This window comes from Ascidiella aspersa, chromosome 4 (assembly GCF_963924565.1).
Source record: "Ascidiella aspersa chromosome 4, kaAscAspe10.2, whole genome shotgun sequence".
NCBI classification, from domain to species: Eukaryota; Metazoa; Chordata; class Ascidiacea; order Phlebobranchia; family Ascidiidae; genus Ascidiella; species Ascidiella aspersa.
The window spans coordinates 33,567,955-33,594,265 of NC_139450.1; the positions used below are offsets into that span (position 1 = coordinate 33,567,955).

Genomic DNA, 26,311 nt, shown 5'->3' on the forward strand with positions numbered 1-26,311 from the left:
TTCATGCAGGTTCTCATTAATCTACTTTTAGCAGTAGTTTAAAAAATATTGCACTACACTAAAGCTACAACGATATGCAAAAATGTATGACTTAAGTTTTAGCTATTTCGGATACAAATAACAGTCTTAGTTTAATCTCTTATTTTAACAATAACGTTTGTTTTACTTTTGTTAACACAATATTTTGCCAATTTTACTAATTTCGGTTTTTGCTTCATTTTTTAACTTTTTCAGCAAGTTTTAAATCGTTTGTTCGTCCTGAAAATTAAACCAAATTTGGACTTTTTTTAATTTTTATCCAACATTTTTACAAAATTTTCTCTTTAATTCCCAAACTCGTCATACGATTCGGTCTCCGTCCAATCTGATTCCCACGTCGAATAACTGGCGTCGCTCGTTATTTCGTCATAAAGGGCTTCGGAGAATTGGTCAGGCGGGTCGAATGCCGGATCGTGATTGGCTGGTTCGTGGTGATGTACGGTGGAAATGGTCCAATCAGAAGCGCTTATTCCGGGAATGTTGAGAGGTCCGCTCGCGAGTGAAGAGAACGACTAAATGCAGTGGTGGAAATGAATGTTAAAACTAACTTCAGGTATGGAAATGATCGTCAAACTTAACTTTAGGGATGAAACGAACGTTTGAACTAGCTTCGTTGATGAAAATGGGCGTTTAAATTATATGCAGGGGTAAAATTAGAGCATTAAAACGTAATTCAGGGTCAAAATGACCGCTAAAACTAAATCAGGGTTGAAAATAAAAATGTTAATTAAGTGGTTCTCAACTCTTTAACTCTTTTGCTTTCTTTTCTTAAAATCACAAATTAATAATAATTGCTTAACAATAAAATCGGTTTTCATACAAACTATACAAAGGAGTCCTCGGACTTTAGTCCTAGAACCACCGCGTTAATGCGAGGCCGTGCGTTTAGTTCTTAAGTAAGAGTGGTGCTGTTGGAACTTACTTTTAAAAGTAAAAAACTGGCAATCTTACAACGATTTTTACTTATTAACTCCAAAATAAACAGGAATTTAGCCTTACAAAAAAATCAGATATATCAAAAATAGCCCAAATCGCCGAACCGCTTAATGTAGTTTAATATCACATTATAAATTTTGTCATAAAACTACGATTTAACCTATTTTTTCTGGCAAAGTTATTTGAAAAAGTACTCCTTACCCTTATAGACATCCTACTATCCGGGGCGTAATATTGCCGCGAAGTGTCGGCCCTAGATAGAACTTGCGGCAATTCGTGGTCATCTGTGGAGTAATCTTCAAGCAATTCGTAGTCTTCTGGTTGCGGTAAAATGTGGTCCTTTGTGGCAAAATCTTGGGGTTGTGGTAATTCGTAGTCATTGGTGGCAAAACCTTCTGGTTGTGGTAATTCGTGGTTGTTTGTGGTAAAAACGACAGGTATCGAAAATTGATAGTCGTTTGTGGCTATATCTTGAGGTTGCGGTAGATTGTGGTCGTTTGTGGGTATGTCTTGAGGTTGCGGTAGATTGTGGTCATCTGTGGAGAAACCTTGGGCTTGCGGTAAAATATGGTTGTTGGTGGTAAAATTCTCTGGTAGCGGTAAGTTGTGGTTGTTTGTGGTAAAATCTTCAGGTTGCGGTAGGTTGTGGTCGTTTGTGGTAAAATCTTCAGGTTGCGGTAAAATATGGTTGTTTGTTGCAACGTATTCTTCAGGAACTTTCGGAGGCGGAATTGACATCGAGAAATATTCGCTTTCATGCTGTGCTTGTGGCAATTTGTGGCTAATTGCAGCAACTTGTGGTTGAGTAGATTGGTGGAGATTTGTGGTTTGTTTCGGATTTTTGTGGTCGATTGTGGTTACAACAGTTGGTTGCGGGGTTTTGGGGGTGTTAGTGGTAGTTTTTAGCTCTTTCTCGGTAGTTTGTGGTAAAGAAACGGTAGGTTTGAAATCTTTAACTTCGATGCTTTCCAACGACGTTTTCTTTGCTTTTGTTTTTTCTATTGAATTGCAATTTACTCTATACTTTTTCGTAAATAAACATCTAGGTAAACAAGTAAATAACTTCAAACGTTATTTAAATTTAAACGTATTCAATATTAAAGCATTTAAAACAGTTTTTTACGTTACATTTATATCCTAATCCCTTATCAACTGTTCAGTCTATATTTTATATTTTGTCAGTTATTTATACTTTAACGGCAAATTTACCCGAAATGCTTTTTTCGTCGTAAACGTCAGTCAGCGCGCTTGAGCGCCCACTATCGGTGACCTTTCCCATAGCCATAGGGGTCACCAAAGTACTCCTGTTGAAACAAGTTGTGTTGGTTAACGTTATTCCAGGATTACTTTGTTATATTGGTCTTTAGCGGACGAAACTAATATAAATATTCAGGGGTGAAGAGTTTTTTATACATATTGGTTTGCAGGCATATTTTAGCTCTTTAAATCACACAAAAATAATAATATATGCCTTAAAGATCAAACGGAAAATGTGAGAAAGGTAGCTAACAATTGTACATACGTTTCGAATAACTTATTATTCGTTTATAACGATTTAAAGGTACTGATTCTTTATATATATTTAGATTTTAGATAGTGATATTTATGGCTTCTTTTTTATTCGATCTGCCTCGGCAGTATATATATATATTATATATACATAAAGTCTTCTCATAATAAGAAAATGGGTAATAATAAGCTATTCTCAACTTACAAAATGTTACCTACTTTTATGTAAGATTTGATATTCTTATTAATTCTAAATAAAACCTCCAACCATTATGCTCCAAGCAGACTTGGACAACTAAACAATTCTAGTTTTTTAATTCACTGAATTAGCAAAATGCGGCTAATTCTAGTTGTAATATAATTGAGAATTGCTTGTGTGCTCTAGTCTAGTCCTAAATCTAATAGGACTTCACTAAAAATACTTTGCCTAACAGTATTTTTATTTTCTCAGTCGAAACAAAGGATTTGAATTAGTCTGAATAACTTGTAGGTGACTTTTACAGTTTGAAAAGCAAACGCTATGCTTAAACCTATAAAATTATCTCACCAATGTTTGACATTTAACTTTCTATAATAATAATTAGTGGTTTAAATTAAATTAATTGTGATAAATTTAATGAAATTGGTTTTCAAACTTTAGGTAATTCTAACCCAAGAAAGCATAACTAATTCTAATTCTAATCGAACTCGGAAAAACTGAAAAGCAACATTCCAATCTAATTTTTAAAACATAAATTAAATTTAGCCGTCCGACTCTGGTGCCAAGAAATTCACCTGTATGGCACATATAGCTTTGTCTTGTCCTTCTGTTTGACAGTTTTACCGCAAAGACCACATGTCTTTGTGGAGTGTTTTATGGCGGTTTCTTTGATCTTTTCGAAGAGCTCTTGCTTCTTTTTATCTGCGTAGAAGTGGAGTAATTACTGTGTGCACAGAAACACCAAGGCATTTAAAAATAATATTTCAAACCTTATTTTTTTGCATAAATGAGGCTTCTAACATCATACACAACATAAATATAGTTTAATGCATATAAAATAAAAACTATAATTGCAATTTCTTTAATTTTGGCTTTAATTAAATAGATATATTGCCGAGGACGTTTGCAGAAAAAAATGTTATATTCTTATTACTCCTATAAATTATGAAATCCGATATCTCGATATTTATTTTGATACTAATACCCGATATTTTGGTCGAAACGAACGACCGTACATTTCGATGCCAAACGACGTCATTAATATACATAGATTTTATCGAATTTGAAACCGAAAAACGTAAAAAGTTAAGCCAAATCTGTTTTAGGGTGAAAAAAAATGTTAACTTTAATTTTTAAGGTTACATTTCCTACGAAACTTGACTTTTACGGTAAAAACCTTTAGACCGCAAAGCTAAAGCCGAAAAGTTAGTTTGGTCTAGAATCGGCGCCGATACCACTTAAGTATCGGACTATTGCCGATACTATCACCTTGTATCGGGTCTGGGTGTCCGATAATATCGGGTCGGCGCCGATACCACCCGAGTATCGGGCAAGTAGCAATACTATAATTTGCCATCGGATATCGGATCCCATTCGATATAATAATTTTTCCACGTACTCGGTATTTGTAATCCCGCCTATAGTATCAAACAGTTTTAAATGTCCGTTAATATGTAGCCGCACGACCTGTGTTGAACATAGGGCAATAACACTTCATCAGAATTTTACCAACCCAAAACACTGCGCTTAAAAGATATATATTAAGCTTTGCGTTTATTTGTCTCCTGCATTTTGAAAAAAACAAGAGCGGAAAAAATAGATGTTTGTCTAATTGAGATTCTTGAATGACAAATAATACTTATAAGGTACATCCCAACTGATACCAGTAGGTAGCAGTGTTGTAATGACTTAAGTCAATGTCTTGACTTAAGTGCACTTAAGTCACTGTTTTTAAATGACTTGACTTAAGTCTTTCGGACAAATGACTAGGGTTATAATGAAGTGTTTTATTTAAGTATTTTTTTATAAAATTGAGTTATTTAACCAAATTTTTGCACATAAAAACAATTTGTTTGATGTATGTTGGGTTTGTCTTATTTGTTAGTTCAGTTATTGTTCATAATCGTACTAGTTTAAAAATTCGAATAGTTTAACGTTTGTTTTTATGACAAGGACGTGACTTGAAGTTGACTTGCTCTAATTATGACTTGACTGGGACTTGATTTGGTATTTGTTCAAAAAGACTTGACTTGGACTTGAGTTATTTTGCAAATGACTTGTTTACAACACTGGTAGGCAGTTTCGGTACTTGTCCGATACTAGGGTGGCATCGGTAACAATCCGACAATATATAAGACACTTCTTTCCACGCACCTTTCTCCATTGCGTTAGGGTTGCCATGGTTACTCCACTCCTTAAACTTCCAAACTTCCCAACCTCCCTTCCAATTCTCGAACTCATCTTCGAGAAGATCGAGATGCTTTCGGTTGCCAGGCTTGTTCTCCTGCAACATCACGAACAATGAACGAATAATTAGAGTAACAATAACCTAAAACTGGACCATGGAACCCACATATATACCGTGATCAGCTCTGCTGAAGTATAATTACCGAAGATTACGGCATACTCAACATATTTATATTATTACAAGTAGGTATACAGGAAAAGATTATTTTTAGAATCGTGGAACATCCATAAGAAGGGTAACACCATGAACGTAAAAACTGACGTGATGCTTTCTGCATGCTACAAGCACCTGCTGAAGGACTAGAGGCAGTCGCTAATTATTTTCTTATCGTTTCGTTGCTCGCGTTTATTACTGCTTTTTTTCCTTTCCATTTTATGTACGAGCGTTCAGTGTCATTCACCCTGGCGAAGGCGGCTTGTATAAGTTACCGAAACGTTGGTTAACAATTACAATCGCCAGAGAAGCTGTTTTTGATTTATATTATAAGTAGGTGGTATGTCCGATAATATCGGATCGAAGTACGATACCCGATACCGAATGTTAGTTCTGGTACAATCCTACCTTGAAGGGTGAACTTTTAAAAAATAGTTAGTTATAACAACTGATGGTAATTACACTTTTTAATGCCAAAGCAAAGGTTAGCCAATACCCTGGCAAATATTTTCTTTTACCCTTTTAAATTCATTTATTTTGCTTGGTTAAGCAAAGGAAATGACGTCGTACTTTTGTCTAAAATATCGTGTATGGGTATTAGATGAAAATGTCACGTATCGGACATAATGACGATATACTGTCACGTTTCCTAGTTAGGTTCATCCGCGCAGCTTTACCTCTAGTTGATAACGACGAGCCTTCCCGAACATTCCCTGAATCCCACCGAACCTCACCCACCATATCTCTGAAACCACAAAAGCACAAAATCAAACTAACTACTGGGAGAAAGTTGTTTAGTTATGACTAGTAATATTACAAGCCCAACAGTATGCTTTTAAACGAAACAATTATTCGAACAAATTGATAGGGCACTTTTGTCAAATGGATCGTTGCTCGTGTTTAAATATTGTTCTGTGCCAAGCTTTTATATCCAGTAATTTGACTTTTTCTTTAACGTAATAGCTCTGCAAACTACATCCATTTTAATGAAAGGTTGACATTTAACGTTGAGTCTCTGTTAAGCATTTAGTTTTTTTTAATCTATACAAATCCTTCAAAAAGTTAAGTTAGTGCACAAATTTCTTTTTTTTTTCGTTAAATTGGACGCGATATATATTATTAACTCACCGAGTACGCAAATAAAAACCCCGATGGAACTCCCGATAATAAGGAAGGCGTACATTCCCGTGAACGCCTTAATGTCGAGTTGGTTCTCGAGCGTCTGTTCCACATTACTTTCACATCTCGACTCCAAAGAAAACCTTAAAATATATGCTTCCAAAGAAAAGGGAAGAAAAACGCTAATCGTTTTTGATTTACGGCTAAGGTTAAAAATTTAAATTTCTAGTCATCACGAAACATTAAAAACAAACAAAACTCTTAATAATTCGTTTTTACAACCCCAAAAATGGCTCTACGTAAACAAAAAAGTAATGTAATATGTTTTTATGAATGATTGGCATAGTTCTACCCCAATATATATTTGGAAAACAGTTTGCTTGTTATGTGTTTTACATTTTGTTGTTTGCTTATCAAACTCTATCAATCAGAATCGGATAAGTTTACCAATTTAGCTATTATAAGGATGACAAATGCGCTAGTGTACAGTTTGTTGTTTAGGTAAAAACTGCCTATAAATGCATATACCAACGTATCACAACCAACTCACCATTTGTCCTCTAGTTGTGACAAAATTCCTCGATCCCTCAGTCTTGAGATGTGGTCGTTGAAGAGGGGAACGACCAGAGACCCCTTGGGGAAGGGTAGAGCGAACTGGTATTGGTAAAAACCACTTCCGACCTACACAAAGTACAGTGTGGGAAATAAACTTGGGACTAAAGGATCAAAACTTATCACCTTGCGGACCGTTTATGCTTCCTAGAAATAAAAAAATAACCAACAGATAACACAAAGGCAGCCAATTATCCTCAAGCTGGTCAAGTTTGTAGTCCAGGTCAACTCAATTTCATTGCGTGAGAAGGCTTGATATTTTTGTTATTACTAATACATTAAAATTACGTGTAATTTCGGATCCCCTTTTTGGACAAGTATAGGATACAAATGTGTTGGTGCTTATGCGTAATTACATTGTTTGGTGTGATTTGCGCACAAAACTTTATTTGACCACCATATTTTATCGCATAAAAATTATTTTTAGACACAAACCTTGTCGAACTCGCAAGATTGCGTGAGAGCTTGAACCGTTGTCTCGAATGAAGCCATGAGGTAAAATCCACCTTCTAGAATCTTCTCAAGAGCTGTTTCGGTGTTGGAGAAGACAGAACTGTTCCCTCTATTCTTCAGGTAATTGTACAACAAACTGCGCCAAAAGAAACTTAGAAACGAATCTTTCTTTAACTAAATTTGATAATTTTAATATTTAAACATTTTAGAAAAAATATAGACTCCAACAAAACATGGACAAGATATCAGCTTGTTTTTCTTGCTATTAAAAATGTCAGTTTAAGTTTCAAAACATTTTCCTACACCGGTACACAAAAATTACAACTGGCCTGCCTCTAAACACCTTAGATTGGAGGTGTGAAGGTAATAGCGCTAATTACCACGGATCTCCGCACGCTCCTGAGGTACTATTTTCTATATTTAAGCCGCAACATCGCCGCATTTACGCGCATACAAAGTAACTACTCTAGGGATGTACACAGTAGAAGCGGGGGCCTCTGCCTAGCGGTTACTTCATCTGCCCAACTCCTTATATGCTCTGTGTTTACTCTTTTCGTCAGAAACCGCCCAAGTCTCTCGCTAAGGCCAGACCTACCCTTCTCTGGTCTCCCTTGCTTGCTTTCTAGTCTACCTTCTGTGATGAAATAAACGATACAAGATAACAGTTAACCTAGTAGTCGGCTATCTACTATTATGATATGCCCTACAGAGGTGTCCGATGATAATATTTATACTGATGCTAGGGAATTTCAGCCATAGTTTGCGACCCACGCAGTGATTTAACCCTAAATGGTAAATTTATCAAAAAACTAGGATAACAGCGGGATGTAACAACTTCTTAAAAAATGGCTTTGATTTATTTCGTTTGTCTGTCATGTCAATATTTTTTATCGAGTCGCAAAATTTTTTTATCCCAAATATCGGTTCCAGTGGGAAAAAATGTTAAGTATTGGACATCCCTAGTTCAGTTCATTCCTTGGTAGCCACACGTTGTATCATTGCCAACTTATCTCACGTGTAAGGTCTTTCTTTAGCGTCAGGCAGGAACAACTCCAGCATTGGGTTGTCGTGCATCATCCCGTATGAGAACTCCTTCTGGCTCGCCAACTGGTCCAACGTCTCAATGCCTCCTTTATTAACCTACAACATAAAACCTACAGGGTTTTATATACCATAAAATTGAGATTTACATCTAACAAAAAATATATTTGTAATACTTATTCAATATTTTGGAACACTATATACGGATCTGTTCATAAGTTTAATGGTGTAACTGATATGGCCTTCATATCACTGATGATGGCATGAGCATTTGCCGATACGTTTGAACAATAAAGCATGTCGCTTTTTACGTCTATTTGGGCTTAAACTTATTCAATATTGTTGAACAAATATTGAACAATACATGACAATAAACTTCTGACATTATGGCTGGACGTGGTAAGAATATTAAAGCCCATACAGAAGTAGGTAACATTAACATCCCTTGTAAACAATAATTTTGCTAAATTTATTAAATGTTGAAAAATACACGCCAGTATGGATTTTTTCCACTATAGCACAGAAGCTAAAGGCTAGGATTAATGGAAAACTATGGGTTTATTTAAAAAAAACAGTAGTATTTGAAAAATTACGAACAGCAAAAAAAGAAAGACAGTATCCTAAAATGAAGTAATTTTAAATCCCTCCTTAGTGGTAAAGTTTTGTAGCTTTTAATTTTATCAAACTTGGCGAAATCTGAGGCTGTATTTTTCTTTATAAAACAGTCATAGTGACGAAACAGTGTCCGACCTGCGTCATGAATAGAGTCATGTTTGCTGTGTAAGCTGTGATTATAGTGAGACCGAAAAACCACCAAGCTCCAGTCAACATCTTGGCAGCTCGAGACCTGAAAATATAAGATGGCAATCGTGAAATTGACATAAAAATCATAAAATAAAAGACAGAAATAATCAAGAAAGGGTATAATTTATGTATAAAACAGGGCATGAAAATCAAAACACGAAAAATAAAAAAATAGAATGACGAAACGAAGTAAACACTACCCTACTAACTAACTAAGCTTGCTCTACCAACTAAGCTACACAGGCTCAGAGCGGAGCAAGTCGAGAAACAACCATAGCAAGTGTTGCCTGCTGCATAGTGTTCGTAAAACTAGTCTGTGGTGAGGTTCGAACTCACGACCTCTGGTCATACAGGGATCGTCACTCTATCAACTGAGCTACACAGGCTCAGAGAGGAGCAAGTCAAGAAACAACCATAGTACAGTTGCCTGCTGCATCCTGTTCGTAAAACTAGTCTGTGATTAGGTTCGAACTCACGACCTCGGCCAAACTGAGACCGTCGCTCTACCAACTAAGCTACACAGGCTCAGAGAGGAACAATTCGAGAAACAACCATAGCAAGTGTTGCCTGCTGCATCCTGTTCATAAAACTAGTCTGTGGTCAGGTTCGAACTCACGACCTCTGGTCATACAGGGATCGTCACTCTATCAACTGAGCTACACAGGCTCAGAGAGGAGCAAGTCAAGAAACAACCATAGTACAGTTGCCTGCTGCATCCTGTTCGTAAAACTAGTCTGTGGTGAAGTTCGAACTCACGACCTCGGTCATTCAGGGACTGTCGCTCTACCAACTGAGCTACACAGACTCAGAGGGGAGCAAGTCGACAAACAACCATGACACCATTACCTTCTGCATTCTTTTCGTAAAACTATATTCTGTGGCAGTATACCCCGGTCACATCAGGACCGTCGCTTTACAAACTAAACTACACGTTTATTGCACAAGTTAATCCCAGAAACCACTTACCTTGGTACAATATCGACTCCCTGTTGTACAATGGAGGAGAAGGTGAACCAGAGACTGTTAAGAACACCGAGGTGGTCTGAGGGGTCGGAGTCGGGCCCAAATGTCGCGGCAATCTTCTGATACTCATACGGGTTCTTGTGGTTAATCCACGCCATGAACAGAGAGACCTGGTGGAAAAACTCTGCAACGTTAAGGCGTAAATTACACCCAATATAGACCATTAGACCAGTGCTCCTCAACCTATAAAAAACTTGAAACCTTAACTTACTCATATGAAATAAAATGTAGTTTAAATAAAATGTGGATTTTTATTAAAAGAATTCCAAATGATTTAATTCCCTGCGTGAGAATGCAACACTTAAAACAAAACTGCTCTTCAGTTAAACAACTTTAGTTAGAAAAGCTCGGCTTTGGATTTAAGCGGCTAGCATGAGTTCGCCTGAACAGACTGCGGTCTGAGGTCGGCCGCTTCAAATTATTTATGCACAAATGGGGCCTTGCTTCTTCTGCGGCGTGCGAGTGTGGCGCGGAGGAACAGACCGCTAACCACATTATTTCGGAATGCCCTATTTATCGACCTCCCAACGGGGTAAACGGTCTGATTGTTCTGGACTGTGATACGAAATGCTGGCTGGTTGAAAACTGCACAGACATATGAAACTGGAGACAAAAAAAACGTCCAAAAGAAAGAAGAGAAGAAGTGAGAAAAAATGGATTTTCCACCAACAATAAAGTTTTCTGAAAGAGATTTAAAACCTTACTCACACAGATGAAGTAACTCCAGAAATAAAAACACGAATATACACCATGTTTTCTAAAGACAACCTTTAAAATATAAAAATGTAGTTTTTTCAAAAAAGGTGGATTTAAAATAAATAAACCATTACAAAACCGATATCAAGCAGGAACAATTATTATAAATTTAAAAACGTAATTATTAAGCTACATTTGTGCATATTCTACCTAAAACAGTTCCTGTGCTATAAAAGCGTAATTAATCAGCCTCAAAACCCATTGATAGAAGTGATAATAAAAAAGTCATTTCACCCACTATTCGTTCAAAAACTTAAACCTGACTTACACAAATGAAGCAGCTCCAGAGGTAGATCCAGCTCTCCTCGTGGAAAGGTGTCATGAACTGCCAGATGTTGATCGACTCCGTCTTCTCACTTCTTCTTGTGAGGAGGAACATGGATGGTTGCTGGAAGGCCAGGGAGAGGTCGACCGAGTCAGCTCTTCCCAATCTACCTCCGCGGATGCTCTTCGCGAACAGGAAGAAGTCACACTGGAGGAAAAATGAAGAATTTAAGTAATAACAATAAGTAATCAGAATTAAACTAATGAGAAGATTAAATTGGTGAGAGATCTGAAGGTCTTCCTGCAAGAAAATCCCAACCTCCTTCGAACCCCGAGACTCTACAGCAGTGGTTCTCAAACTTTTTTTAGCTTGCGGCACACTAAAAAACCTCATATATTTCGCGGCACGCTTGTAACAGAGCAACAATATAGTAATTTTACAATCTCCCTTAACACACGACAAACCATACGTAAGTGTCTCAATATGATTAATTTGTAATGGATAGTGCGTATTTAAGTGTAAATTCCTAGCGTGTATGCCTATTGTTAATACAGATAACTTTTTTTTTTTCTTTAACTACAAAAGTTTCGCGGCACACAGTTTGGGAATCACTGCTCTACAGCCATCAATTAACACATTTACGCAACTAAAATAAGATGGATATTCAGCAATCCAATCATAGAGGTGTTATCACTGTCATATAACTCATCCACCCGCAATACATGCTGGAAAATATTTCGCATATTTTCGATTCATAATTTGCGGTCTCATCGGTTCCATACTTCAGACTCGGGACTCGGGTAGTGTTACATGGGTCCTGAGTCTGACAGCAAAAAACGACCCGGTCAAGTCCGGAGTCTTGACTTCGCAGCCCTGCTATAAAATCTACTTATAACATTGCGGTTTTATAGCATTAAACCAGCGCGGTGGCCTACCCGAAATATTAGTGTATATTTAAGAAGTAATATTTTTTTATAGAAAATCGTTTGATTAAAATTCAAACGGTTTTGCACTGAATCCTATTTAGACTCCATTTCACTTTCACATTTTCAGACCGAAATTAGCAGATTTATGAAGTCTATTTGTGTTGTGACGTCAATTTATGACGTATTTTTGGAATTTTTTTGCCGACAGTGGTCTACGCAAGGCAAAAAAATTTAGGGGTCCGCGGTAGAAAAGTCCCTGCATTAAACCCACCGAATCGTTCTCGAACATTCCGAATATAAATCGCTCCATTTGCTGATCGCTAAGTCTGTCACGTGATGTAAGGTTTGTGTGGAGGACCATCTCATACGTGAAGTTCATCGAAGTGCTCAGATGCCCCAGTACGTCAGCCAAGTACCCTGGAACACACAGACATGATGGTACACGTACGACAGACAAACATACCGCGTGATGTGCAATACGACATTAGTAATAAGAAAAGAAGAAAAGATTACTTGGAACTGTGTGCGAGTAGCCTATTAGAAGTTTTTCTAAAATGGATAATAATGGCTGGAGGTTGTACTTGGCATAGAATGACCATGTTGATTCCAAATAAATAATTTGTCGAAACGTTTTCAAAATGCTGCCTATACTTGTCTATAGGCTTTGATATTCATTCTAAGAATAATAAACTTTTAATTTTTTGAAAAAAATTAGTCAATTCTGGTTATATATGACAAGCTTATTTTGTGTTTGTCAAAAATCGTGTTGTTCTGATCGGAATTCGTGATTAAAACTTATATTAATAAGAATGTAGTGACGCAAAAGAGCACGATTGCCCTTTCACGGCTTAACAAAATGTGAACTTTTGACCTCACCTTTGAAGGTACTTTCCCCTGTTACGTCATCGGTTTCCCAGCTGAGCCACGGTGGTTGCTAAGTAACAATAAAAACTATATCAATAAATAGAAATTCAAGTTGCGTCGAAGCAAATTGTTGTTAAGGTCAAATTTTTTCTGACAGTCCATTTGTGGCACTCGATAATTGACCAAACAACTAATATCTATAGTAAGATAGGATTATTAACAGGATTTTTGTTTTTTGAAGGAATATTTTTTCAACAAATAACAAAGTTGCATCGTGAGGTGACGCTACATAGTTACAAATAGACGTGACGTCATATCAAGTATAAAGGACACCACGATGTTCGTTTATTTGATGAAAGTTTTAGATTGCAGAGCGCGTTAGGCGAAAAAAATTTTTATATTGTTTAAATTGGCAAAACTTTCATTTTCGAAGGTGCGATGAGAATAACGACGCCTTTGTGCTAAACTGATTTCATCAAAATGGGCCATGATATACTGTATATATAATTCAGAAAAATATATATGATTTAAGAGCAGAATTATTTGATTTACGTTGTTAAAATATGTGAAAATACAGTTTTGGGGGCATTGCCACTTTGAAAGGTTTAAACCAAAATCCTACTCAAAGCAAATCCATGGTGCAAGTTTGGGTGATGCTGATTGGCTTATCTGACCCACGTGAGTTCACTCAGTCGTGTCGAGTAAAACTAGGTGACGTCGCGAACAAAATACGTCATTATGCTACGCAGGTCTATGACGTAACACTTAAAAAAGACCTGAACTTACCCATGCGGCGCATATTTTTAGCGGCCTCCTTGGGAGTTTGACGTCCACCACCGAAAACTGAGGGTAGGCGACCTTGAGATTTGACCTTGAGCCGCTGAACCAGCCGACCGTGACCACATCCTGGATGTGCGATTTCTATGAGAAATTAAGGCACGTTTTTTCGGGTCGAAAAACATTGAAATAAAATACAGTTGAAAAAAAAATGTTGTCGTGCTGAGTGGGCGGCAAAGTCATAAACTATTACAATTGGTAAACTTGACCTTGCGTGATTAATAGGTCAACTTAAAAGTAACAAAAACTAAATATATAGCAAGCAAATAGTTTTACATGCCAAAATTTTGGTGAATACTCTAATTTTATGAAAAATATTTAATGAAAACACCTAATTTAAACCCAAGTTATTTGACACAATGACTTAAGTCTAAGTCAAGTCATTTGCACAAAAGATATTTAAGTCAAGTCAAGTACAAATAGTGACTTAAGTGCACTTTGGTAAAGTAATACAACAAGCTTTGAAATTCTACGATTAACTTTAGTTGTAGCCGTCTTCTGTTTCTAACAATGTCAGTTGTCATGTGTAAAATTAGTGTGAGGATTGACACATGACAATTTGAGGGTTGTTTCAAATCCGACGTTAGGTATTATTTTTCTAAAAGGCGCATAATCAGACAACTTTTGATAAAGATGCCAAAAATATCTGTACATTTTTTTCAAAATCTATATTACTTGGGGTTTTGAAGTTACAAGTTCTTCGAAATTGATTATTTCTTTGAATTTACATTAACTTAATTGCAGAATATTAATCAGGGATAGAATGTGTTTTAATGGGTGAGCTATGACATTTTTGGAAACTCCGCTTTAATATAAGGATATCTAAATCTTCGTATTTTGTTGCAATATATGATATTCGGCACAAAAAGCACCGCGGTCCGACACATAATAACGCCATTACTATGGCAGAAAATGTTAAAATTTACCAAATTACCCATTGTAATGTATCCACGTCCGCAAATAAAAAATGCATAAGCCCTTAGAAACTTATAAAGCACCATTTATTTGGGTATCTCTCAACCCATGGGCCGCGACCCAGAACTGTGTCACCGTTTGATTTGGTTGGGTCACCGACTGTATACTATAGTTTTATATAGTTGGATAATATTGCAGAAGCCATACCAAGACATGGTTCATAGCAATTAAATTTGAACTTATTTATGCTCAAGTCACATGTTTAAAGCTGGCAAACACTTTAGTGAAGATAATTTGGTGGCCAAAGCTTCACAAAAAATATCTTCTGAGTGGGTAAAACGTTTAATTCGACCTCAGACCATGGCTAAAATGCTAAAATTAATTTGATATCGGATCTGTACCGATACTACCACTCCGGGTATCGGCTTTAGTCTGATAGTATCGAATATTTGTGTAATGTTGGGCATATGGTATATTGTTACCAGTAGTTAATTTTTTTACTTTTTCGTAAAGACGTCCAGACGTTATATTAGTTTTCCTATGCTTTAGGACAGGGTGGTCCAAGGTTGACAGCATCGCGGGCCACAGTATTTCTTTGATATACTTCGCGGGCCACATAAAGTGATACATGCGTATGGGGCGGAAACGATTTTAGTTTGGTCAAGGCATGATATGTTAAAGATGACGACATACGCATCGTCAAAAAGTAATGTGATAATTAGACTGCTGGAAAATGGTGCGCGTGAAGCGCGAAAAAATTGCGTACTTGACAAAACAGAAGACTGCATTTATAAGCGTAGAATGTTTTCAACTATAGATATATTTGGCTAGAATTGTACGATGGAAAGGTCCAGGGCGTTAACCTTTAGTCACAGTGAAATCCTGTAAAACAATACTTTACCGAAGCGCTATATATTTTATCGTTTATGTACTTCAAAGTGGCCAAAATAGTAATTTATATATAGGGTCGTACTTTTTATGTTATGTTTACTGGTACATTAAAAAGACGTAAAACAAAGCGCAAATGTAACCTACAAGTTCGCAAAACAGCCATTTTAAAAAGTTCTATAAAGAACGTACTGCGACTTTCAAACCGCTCTAACACATACCAAAATTAGGCGTTCTTGCCACCCCTGGATTAAAACTTAATGGGCGATAGTAAACCGGTTAATTTATGTAATAATGTAACTAGGCCTGTAACCAACCAATTGGAATGTTTCTTTGATTAAACCCTTAACTTTACGCGTTGCAACAATCCAACAGTGCTTCGCGGGCCATGAAAAAATTTAGGATGTCAAGTGTCAATACGAAATCAAATCAATTGTTGGTTTTCTTCTACGAAATCTCGGGGAAGCGACATAGTGAGCATTTTAGTTCGATCGGTGTTTTATTGCAAAATTAAAGAACTCAATTGTTAGTACATTTTTCAGCGAAAATTATAACTTGTGTGCCTATTGATTTGGGCTTGAATTTAATCTGCACAAAAGATTCGAATTTGATCTGCACAAACGAATCTATAGTGTTGTGTTAATTTGAAGGAAATGAAATGTTTCAGTTTTTTTCCACGAAACTATACATTTTACGTTTTGGCCTTACTCGTTGAAAGACTCTTTCAGTGGAAAAAGTGTCACCAAACAGCAAAGCATATGCAGATATCGATCATTTTATAATTCTAACAGTTTTTATTGAAATCTATCAAATGAAACTGGCACAATTTTCTCCCCATTCTGTTCAGTAACATGATCCCCGGGTAGAATAATAGCGTTTTCTTCGAAGAAATATTTCCGTTAAGTTTTCCATTCGCGCAACCTTTAGTAAAAACGCAAAACGAAAAAGCTGCTTAATCAAAAAGCGCCGCCAAGTAACAAGATACGACGCTCGGAAGCCAAATTGGCAGCTATTGCTTCCCTTATAGCACAGACCGTACGTCAACCAACAGCCCGGGCAGCCCTGGTAAGCAAGCAGGGGTGCATATTGCTGTTTTAACGTGTTGTGTTCCAGTGGCATATGCCCAGTAAGCTGTTGGTGATTAACAAGAATCGAGTAACAAGAACCGCGGTGTCGAATTTGCTGGAAATGGGTTTTAAAGTGGCGTGAGCTAACTGCTGTTTAACTTTAGCCTCTCTCGCGTGGAATAAGTTGATTTATACTCGTGATGAATTGCGGCAACCACAGGGTTATAAACCGCTTAGCATAACAAGGAGTTACTAGGTGTATAGACGAACAAAACCTGTCTTTAGCCGCCGATATATTGCTTGGAATAACTTAATTTATTCGCGTGATAAATTGCGGAATTAACGGGTTTTACACTTGTAAGCTTTCAAAGGGGTCAATAGGGGACGTATCCTAACAAACCATGTATTCGCTGTCGATATATCGATAGGAATACTCCTGATGAATTGCAAGTAAAGCTTTTTAAACTGTTTAAACTAGGATTAGGAGGGTCCATAACCTAAAAAACTGTATTAGAAACCCATATATCGTTCGGAAATATGTTAACGAATACTCCTGATAAATTGCGTCAACTATTAGATTTTAAACGTCTTTAAATACAGCTTTACAAGGTATTTTTTACTATAACATTTTTCCAATAAACGCAGTTCGAAAAGCTGGCTGCATATAAAGTGACACATGATCTTTATAAAGGGATGTCAGCATCTTTTTGACGCAACGTATGTTTGGCTGTTTAAAATACTGCGTCCAAATGTACAGCGTAAAATATCGTTTTTTAACGAGCCCCCAGCAAAATGTTATAGCGCTAAAAGCACATTTATCTTTCATCACACCTTTTCCTGAGCATTTTAAAAGGCGTAAGTTTGTGGATACGGAAGCACGTTTAAACGGCATTCTTCCTGTTCGAAAATTTCAACTTTCACGTGTATGTGTAGAGTTTGATACTTATAGGATAAAGGCGAAATGACAGTCAAGTTCCCCCTGACCTTACCGACTGGTTGGCTGGTTGTTTCTTGCTGTACTCGAGCAACATAATCAAGTTTCCTCCTTTTATTTCAAGCTTGTTTAACAGCTGGGCGCTGCAAGATCCGCCTATGTAAGCCTGGAAAAATAAATCGCGTTTATTTTCAATAGGCTTTGGTTAAAAACCGTTAGCAAACTGTACACCACCATAGTTATTGTGACTGATAACTAACAAGATCTGTATAAGGTTTACATCAAGTTACATTAAACTGTTAAAAAGTTAAGTACACCGGATGCCATCAGAAAGCTTCAAACACAATTTCAAAAATACGTGCGAATTCTGAATTGCAATTAAAACTCGATCACTGAAATCCCGAATATTTTTGTTATGTGCCCAACGCTAACATTAATGTGCTCATATTGGTAAAGTAAACGTATTTTATATAATATATAACCTTACTAAAAACAATGACTTGATATACACGTAAACATTTTTGTTAATAGGCCGTGTAGGCTTAGAAAAGTAATACATCAATAGCGCCACACAGCGACCGTTTAAATTTAACAGCGATCCGCATAGTGTCGCTAGTGAGCTCACCCAGTTAGTGTGAGTTTGATTGAAGCAGAGGTCCACTGTGCTGTTGTAATCCAAGGCCAGCGATTCTCTGGTGATATTTGGACCTACAAACGTTTATAAATGAAAAAAACGTGATAAAATAATCTAGAACTGTTTTTCGGTTAACTCCCATTTATAAACATTTAGAATAATGTTCTGAGGGCCACAGATAGGGATGTCTGATACTTGACATTGTATTTCAAAACCGATAACCGATATTTTATACAGAAGTATCGCAATCTGGTACCAAATGACGTTTTTTCTCTGCTAAAATATAATCCAAATAGATCAATTCTAAACGTTCAAAGCAGTTGTTTCCAGTGTTGTAATGACTTGACTTAAGTGCACTTAAGTCACTGTTTTTAAATGACTTGACTTGACTTAAGTCTTTTGTTCAAATGACTTGGGTTAAAATAAATTGTTTTAATTAAAGCAATTATTTATAAAATTGCGTTATTTAGCCCAATCTTTGCAAATAAAAGAATTTGCTTGTAATATGCTGCTTTTATGTTATTTTTGACTTGAGTTTCTCATAATAATCGGAGGAGTTTGCCGGTTTTCATGATTTAAAGTTTTATTTTTTTAACAAGGGCTGGACTTGAAGTTGACTTGCTCTAATTATGACTTGACTTTGGCAACCGATGACTTGGGACTGGGACTTGACTTGTTATTTTACGAATGACTTGTCTACAACGCTGGTTATTTCTAGGTTATTAAGCCAAATTTGCTTTATAGCGTTGAAAAGTTTAGTTTCTTTTAGTTGTTAAACTATAATTATTTTAAGATAAATTTAACTTTCAAAGTAAAATAGCTACATCGGTTTGCAAAAAATGTGGGAATTATTTTTTTTAATTTGTATCAGACCGGAGCTGATATGTCCCTAGTATCGGGCGAGTACATCGGGTATCGACTTCGATCTGAATTATCGGGCGTCCCTATCTATATAAACAACTCCTTGTGAGACTTGTTTTGGTAATAATGTGAAATTTTTACCAAACAATTTGTCCACTGCTCTCTGGCGCCAACTATACAAAGTGCAGTTGGGAGGAGTTGCAGTTGTGGGGATTTCCCGCTTTCGACGCGATCTGGCGTTTAAAGCATCTGAAATAAGAAATTGGTCGAAATAAAAGCTGTAATAAGTTATTGCGTGAACCAAACGACGAATTGTCATTGTTTTAGGCAAAACATTTTTTCTGATAAACCCTGTAATTGGGTACACTATACAGTACACAGATCTGTAATGTGATAATGCAAGTGGATCAGGGGATTTTAAACTTTTTTTACCGCGGAACCCCCAATTTTTTTTTGCCTCGCGTGGACCACGGTAGGCAAGAAATTATTAGGGTCTCTTTGAAAAATTGATGGACCCCCTAAAAGTAGTTGACGGACCCCCAAGGAGTCCATGGACCCCAGTTTAAGAACCCCTGAAATAGATCGACATCATCTTGATAAAGACGTTTCGATACGAACTTGTAATACGCTCACCGCTAGCACGCTTCTTTCTTTTTGCCCCTGGATCGAAAATAACTTTGTGCTTGGTCTCCTCTTTGGCACCACCACGTGGAATCTGCGTCAGAAACTTGGCGATCTGAAAAGCAAAAAAAATTACATCTACTGTATAGATCGGTGACTGTGAAATAAATGAGCAGTCGTTGTTCTTTTAAGGTAAAATACTATTAGGATAAAAAAATGTCATCAATTTAGAATTACTAAAACACGTTAATAAGAAAATCAAGTTAAGCTGTTTTCGTTAAGTAAAATATTTAACCTGTTTTCCCCAAAATGTTTACATTTCATATACTTGAGTCTTTATTTTATTTGTTTTTGTTAAATTGCTGCGTGGATATATTTATTAGAATATATTGTTGAAGACCTTCATTAAACAGTAAATACAATATTAAATAGCACCTGCTGACAAGCTGCGTTCTTGTCCTTGTTGTTTTTGCAATCGTCCATCAGTTTTTTCGCCTCCAATGGAATCGAACGCTTTTTCCTGAGATTGACACTAATTTATTATTCACTTTCATTATCTAATGTTTTGAAAATAAACAAGTTTCTTGCTATATATTGCGTTTTGTTACCTTTTTGTGAACTATTTAAGCTGGATTTTTTTTAGGTAGGTTATTACTCATAATAGTAGGATCAAACAGATTCGGTGAGTCTGCGATGGCTTTCGGTGTACTAGTAGGAAGAGTTTACCAATTTTAATAGAGTAACGTTTAATTTTAATGACAAGGATTTGACTTGGGATTGACTTGGGATTGACTTGTTCTAATTATGACTAGACTTGGACTTTCGTTATTTTCAGTACTATGGACCAAATGAACGGTAGTTATCTGTTTAAACACCTTGCAGATGCACTTGGAACGCTGTTAAGTAAAGATGAGTCGATGTCAGCTAAGCGAGGAGCACAAACAACCTGTGTGTAAAAAAAATGGCATTTAGTTTTTACGTTAAATGTTTTTTTTGTGGGGGGGCGAAAAACATTAAACGTAAAACATACAAGTTTTTGCCGATGTCAAACACTAAAATATGGATTTTATTTACCGTACAGTGAAAAATGTTTCATTTCCACATTAAATAAACTGCGAACTGCAGTTAACTTGAAAAAAAAAAATTACGAACGGTAAATGCAAATGTATTAACCTTAACACACTAGAAATACAGAAAATGGTTTGGGTTTAACAAAATTACAACTTAAACACTGTTTTCTATTGTTTTTTTCTTTGTTTCGTTCATCGTTTGTGGACCCAAAAGTCTTAGCAAGCGGGTCGTTCCGACCTTTTAGAATTTCTCAGAGGTCACCAAAGCGAAGCCTAAAGCGACAAAAAACTGATAAAAACGTACACCGCCGCCTATATAAAACCCAGGAGATGATATATATATCGCCCGGTCTAAAATTCTTTAGCAGATATCAACGTTAAACCTTGAAAAAAACGAAAAAAATTAAAATGATTAAACTTTCACGGCCATTTATATCAAAACCAGTAAAAGCATATATCGCCCGTTTTAACATTCCTCAGCTACCAACGCTAAACCTTAAAATTAAAAAAAAGTTAAGATAAAAAAAAATTAAAAGCCATTCATACCAAACCCAGGAAATGCTCTGATTCTTACTCACCATTCCATGTTCCGCTTCCCCGCAGCTTAAACTTTCGCACGCCGCAACCACCTGATCAACCGCTAGTAGCGCCAGAGCGCCGGTGACGTCGTCATATATTCGGGCGGAAGTGACGTTGATGTTTTGCGCCTTGTAATTTGCCATTAGTTGGCGCACCAGAGGCGTAACTATTGGACTGATGCATAAAATAAAATTATAACTTTTGAGCGTTACCAGGGCTATGTTCGTATTTAGAGGCGTTAACCTATCATAGGATTTGCAGTCATACTCTAGGACCCGGTTAATGGGAGGGGGGTAATACTCTCTTAACTTAATACGGCAGTCGTTCAATTAATACAGGGACGCCCTAACCGGTGGTCACAACTACTTTAGCAGGGCTTGTTGTAACTCTGATGTGGCTGTGATACTTTTTAACCTCCAGCCGACTTTTATACCTTTATTGAATTTATCTCTATGTAGCCGAAAAAGGTAATAAAATATATTGTCAGTGGTGAAGTAAGCCGTAAAGGTCCGGAACGGCACCAATTCCTTATGTAATAAAACTATGATTTCAGTTGTATAGTTGTGCACGACATCGAATGATAACCTGATGTTTCTAAGATTACTTGTTTTAGACATTCCGTCATGATTTGTGACGTCATCCCTGAAAATTTCCTGTGTAGCTGTAAGTACTGTTTTCATGCTTGTCGGTAAGAATTATTCTACTTTCAACCCTGCATGTGATACTTATCAAATCCCTCTACTAATTTGATCGAAGAAGTAACACACAGCAGGTTTGGAAAACCAACAAAGGCGGGAAGCGTTAAAAAAAACACAATCTAACCTAGACAGAAATGTCATTCTCGTTCCATCTTCAGCGATGTTCAAGAAATCTTCAGGGTTGAAAAACTGTAAAAAATCATCCAGTAGAAAAGAAGACTAGCTTAAGGAAAAGTTAAAAAACGATTTATCTTTCCTGGGACAACAATAAGGCAAGAAATAAATAACCAATCATCATAAACGCCAAACGGGTATACTGTATTATTGGGGGTTACTATATGTAATCTTAGGGAACATAATTATTTAACAAAAATTGCCAAAATAATAAAAGTACGAAGTTTCTGTCACCGACTCAGGGTGGAAATAGCTTACAGTGTTTGGTAGGAACCAGTGAAAGTTTGATGTGACGAGCTGCATTTCTTTCGCTGTTTCCATTATCGTCGGCGCTGATACAACGGAGCTTGTGAGAACGAACTCCCTGCAAAATATCCTCATTACTATGCTCAAATAATAATATGAAGAAAATTTATTATTTTATATTATTGTTTTTGTTTTCAGGTGGTTCAGGTTTCTTAAATTAAATTGCGTTTGTTCAACTTTTTCTCAATAATCTGTTGCTGCTCTTTTATTAAAATCAATTTATTTTGTTTCAAGGCATTTTAGTTAGTCCAGGTTTGTCAAATTAATTTGCGTCAAGAAGCTTTTGTTTTAAAACCTTGCCATCCTTAATTTTTTAAGTTTAAATATTCGGTCTCCGCGCTTTAAGCTTTGCTTTATTAAGTAAAAACGCGTAAATCATGTTAAACTTTTAATATGAAGTAGGGAGTAAAACCGTGTAGCTTTTCCGGCTTAAAAAATTGTATTAGAATTCGCTCAAGTTTTACGTTCACAGCCAGTTAAAATTTTAAGTTTTATCTCCGGTTTGACCCACCGAACTTGTTAGAAATAACTCTCTGTAAAATACCGTTCAACAACGAAATGGATCCATGTGAAAATACAACAAAAATGAGTTTTAATGAGGGAGTTGAACTGTTCGATTTTTCCGGTTATGGTTCGGCTCAAAAATTGTATTGAATTTCGGTTCAGTTCCGGTTCGATCAAGTTAATTTTCAAAACTAGTTTATTAAGTCCACCTTTAAGTCGGTTTCGACTCTCTTGTTTAAAAAAGTCAATAAAACTAACGTACTACCCGAAAAAAAGAGTAATTTGCTTTATTTTTGTAATCTGTTGTAAAATATTCTTTTGTCTGCATAGGTACAATGACATCTAAAAAACAACTGGTAAGTTCAGTCATTAACTTGTAGTTACCTTAGCCCTTCTTTCCGCGCTAGCTTCATGGTACCCACCATGTTATCTTCGTTCGCTTCATAAGCTATCGTTTCAATTCCCTGCTCGCGTGTGTATTGCATGTCACCGAATGAAAAGCCGATTTCTGCGAAAATACTCTCGCTAAAAAGCGCATAGTTATGCGGATAAACGTCGATTGTTAGCGAAAAATATCGACATAAGTGTAGGGGGTCATTTATTTGCAAAATGTTTATTTTCAAGTATTTCCTATTTAAGCCCTCCTGCTGGCATGTTGGACTATAACGCCCACCCCAGTTAGCGACATTGCATTGATTCCAGCAGGAATTCAGATCGAATTGGAAATAATGAAAAATAAACATGTAATTTTAAACAGTACGAAAAACAAACCTTAAACATATTCAGCAACTAAAACATTCATTTTCCCAACGTGTATATACTGTCATCACATCCTTCCCATCAACAAACATAGCGTTCGTCTACTAGAATCCTACCACATTTTCGTCCGGGGCTTTATATTGCTAAAATTATTTGGGTTGGGTGCGAGTTAGCGTTTGTGTTAAATCGGCAAGGAATTATTAATAAATTCTTATTATTCTCTCATATACATTTGTTACTTGCCATTTCAATTTTGACAACTTATTTTGTTACTGTAGAAAAAGATGGTGGGATTATAGATCAGCGCCATAAAACGTGTATGTTACCATTGTTATGTTTACCAGGCGTGCATTCACCTCAATGTGATATCTTACATAAAATATTTGACAAACAAATCTTGGCGTGCTGCTGGTCTAGAATCCTACCACAATTATTAAATGAATGGAAAATATTTGGGTTAGGGTGCGAGTTAGCGTTTGAGTGTGGGTGGGTCAAGTATTATTATATTCATTATTTAATATTAATACTTGACCCACACTAACCCAAAACGCTAGCTCGCACCCTAACCAAAATAATGTGCGTTGTGGAAGGATTCTGTGAATGGAAAATATTTGGGTTAGGGTGCGAGTTTGCGTTATTATTATATTCATTATTTAATATTAATACTTGATCCACCCTAACCCAAACGGCAACGCTAACTCGCACCCCAACCAAAATAATGTGCGTTGTGGTAGGATTCTAGACCAGCGCCCTTGACGTTTGTTCTTTGTGGCTAAGCTGGTATTGTTGACAAGTTATAATTTACATAAACTTAAAAAAAGTTTAAGTTACCATTGCTCTGTTTCTCAAACACTACAGCCTTGTGCCAGTCGTACAGCCTTCCACTGGATGAGAGCGCCGATATAATGGATGAGCTTGCCGGGAACAAATAAGTTATTCCAAGGTCACCTTCACATGGATGCAGCGTCCTTAATATAAGGTTTTTTAATAAACAAAATGGCATAAAAAAAGACAAGATAATTCTTCATAGATGGGGAACGAGCACCACTGCGCTATACATTAAGGAAAATGTCATTAACTTATATAAATGCATTAATTTCATGTGGTACTTTCTCAAAAGCCAAAGTGTTGGACACCAAAAGCCCTGTATGTATTATTTGACCAATAAAAGTGAAGTGATTTCAAGACGATGTGACTCACTTTGCAATAGAATAGATTGGCAACAGTCTTCCCAGCACCGAGATTTTTGTACAATCTAATTTTCCGACCACTGATAAAATCGCAGCAAGATTAAGTCCAAGAATGTCACCTAAGAAAGAAGCTGTTGTGAAAAAGTTCGTACGTATAATGCTTTGTTTTCAGGGCTTCGGAACGCATAAAATTTTTTTAGAAATGACCTCACAATGTTGCGTCATAACGGAAAGTATAAAACAAGCAACTTTAAGAAATCGGCGAGGTAGTGTATATATATTTAACTGAAATCCTTGTTTAAATGCATTTAATAAATGGCGGGATGGCTAGGTTAAAAAGATACATGGCCTGGTAAAAACTAACATATTTTACTGACAGTAGCCGTTTCAGACTAACTTTCACAACTTACTTAAACCAAATTTGCCTTTCTTACTTAACAGCATCTGTTTCTAAAGCAATAGAAATAACTTTCCACGTTAAAAATAACTACAACTTCGTTTAAATTTTTAATGATGTCACCTGCACTGCTGGGAACATTCTCCTGGAGGATGTAAGCTGTGCTTATGATGACGTCATTAAATCGAAGTTGTGTGACGGTGTTGTTGACGTCATCAGCAGCGCTTTTGTGGCTTTCGTCATAAAGGATTCCTTAAAAAATACACAATTATACTTTGGGAAAAGTTATAGGGAAAGTTGGGAAAAAATACGCAGTCATTTAATCCTAATCACGGTATTTATAATGTTGAATAAGAAAAATTAATAACATTTGCTAACAAGGTCATTGAGCAAATATCAGCTATAAAATGTGTTAGTTTGCGATGGAGACGTTCGCCTCATCGCACCCCCGAAAATACATCTTTGTAACAGAGGTTTTGTATCGAAAGATGCACCTCTCCAATCTAAAACTGTAACAAAACAAACGAACTGTGTAGTGTTCGTACGATACTTCTTCATAACGTCACGTTCAAATGTAAATTCGTGACGTATCGTTATGACGTTATTTGTGACGTCATCTCTGAATTTTTTTATGCCTACTTCAGCAAACTTTTATTTCTCAGTCTTTATGCAGATGATTTGCCGCAACAAATACTAAAAACTTACCAATTTTTACAGACGTTATGCAAAGTGCAGTTTTGCAGAAAAAAGCTGCAGTAAAACAAATCAAAGCTAAACTGTAGTTGTTTTTCACCATTCTAATCCTGACCTACACTCGTATGGCGATAATCAACATACAGAACGGAGCATAGCATAGTTAGATTCGGCTTTTATTGATGCTGTGTTTTTTTGTGTCTAGTTTCGAGGTGACAGCGCTAAGCAACCATTGCG

General features: G+C 36.5%; 1 protein-coding gene across 1 annotated transcript; it reads right to left on the bottom strand.

The window, feature by feature from the left end:
* Positions 1-26,181, bottom strand: LOC146157602 (uncharacterized). The gene is made up of 30 exons (XM_083388273.1): positions 26,087-26,181; positions 25,505-25,633; positions 24,995-25,103; positions 24,626-24,762; positions 23,420-23,543; positions 22,484-22,589; positions 22,176-22,240; positions 21,353-21,527; positions 20,580-20,650; positions 20,140-20,224; positions 19,717-19,819; positions 19,225-19,332; positions 18,214-18,296; positions 17,644-17,754; positions 13,734-13,868; positions 12,960-13,017; positions 12,355-12,500; positions 11,161-11,364; positions 10,080-10,246; positions 9,060-9,156; positions 8,284-8,408; positions 7,251-7,404; positions 6,754-6,884; positions 6,213-6,346; positions 5,762-5,829; positions 4,838-4,967; positions 3,259-3,385; positions 2,185-2,279; positions 1,177-1,973; positions 1-551 (listed from the first exon to the last, which is right to left on the bottom strand). Exons 1-30 carry the CDS (start codon positions 26,175-26,177, stop codon positions 324-326), a joined length of 4,293 nt encoding a protein of 1,430 aa, XP_083244399.1. The 5' UTR covers positions 26,178-26,181; the 3' UTR covers positions 1-323.
* Between the last annotated feature and the right edge of the window lie 130 nt (positions 26,182-26,311).

Excerpts from the sequence above, each read along its gene's own strand:
- LOC146157602 (XM_083388273.1), bottom strand. The coding sequence starts at position 26,177 with ATGGTGAAAAACAACTACAGTTTAGCTTTGATTTGTTTTACTGCAGCT. Across the intron at positions 21,528-22,175 it reads AGAATGACATTTCTGTCTAG|TCCAATAGTTACGCCTCTGG; the intron begins GTTAGATTGTGT and ends TTTATGCATCAG. Across the intron at positions 20,225-20,579 it reads GTTCCAAGTGCATCTGCAAG|GAAAAAGCGTTCGATTCCAT; the intron begins GTGTTTAAACAG and ends TGTCAATCTCAG.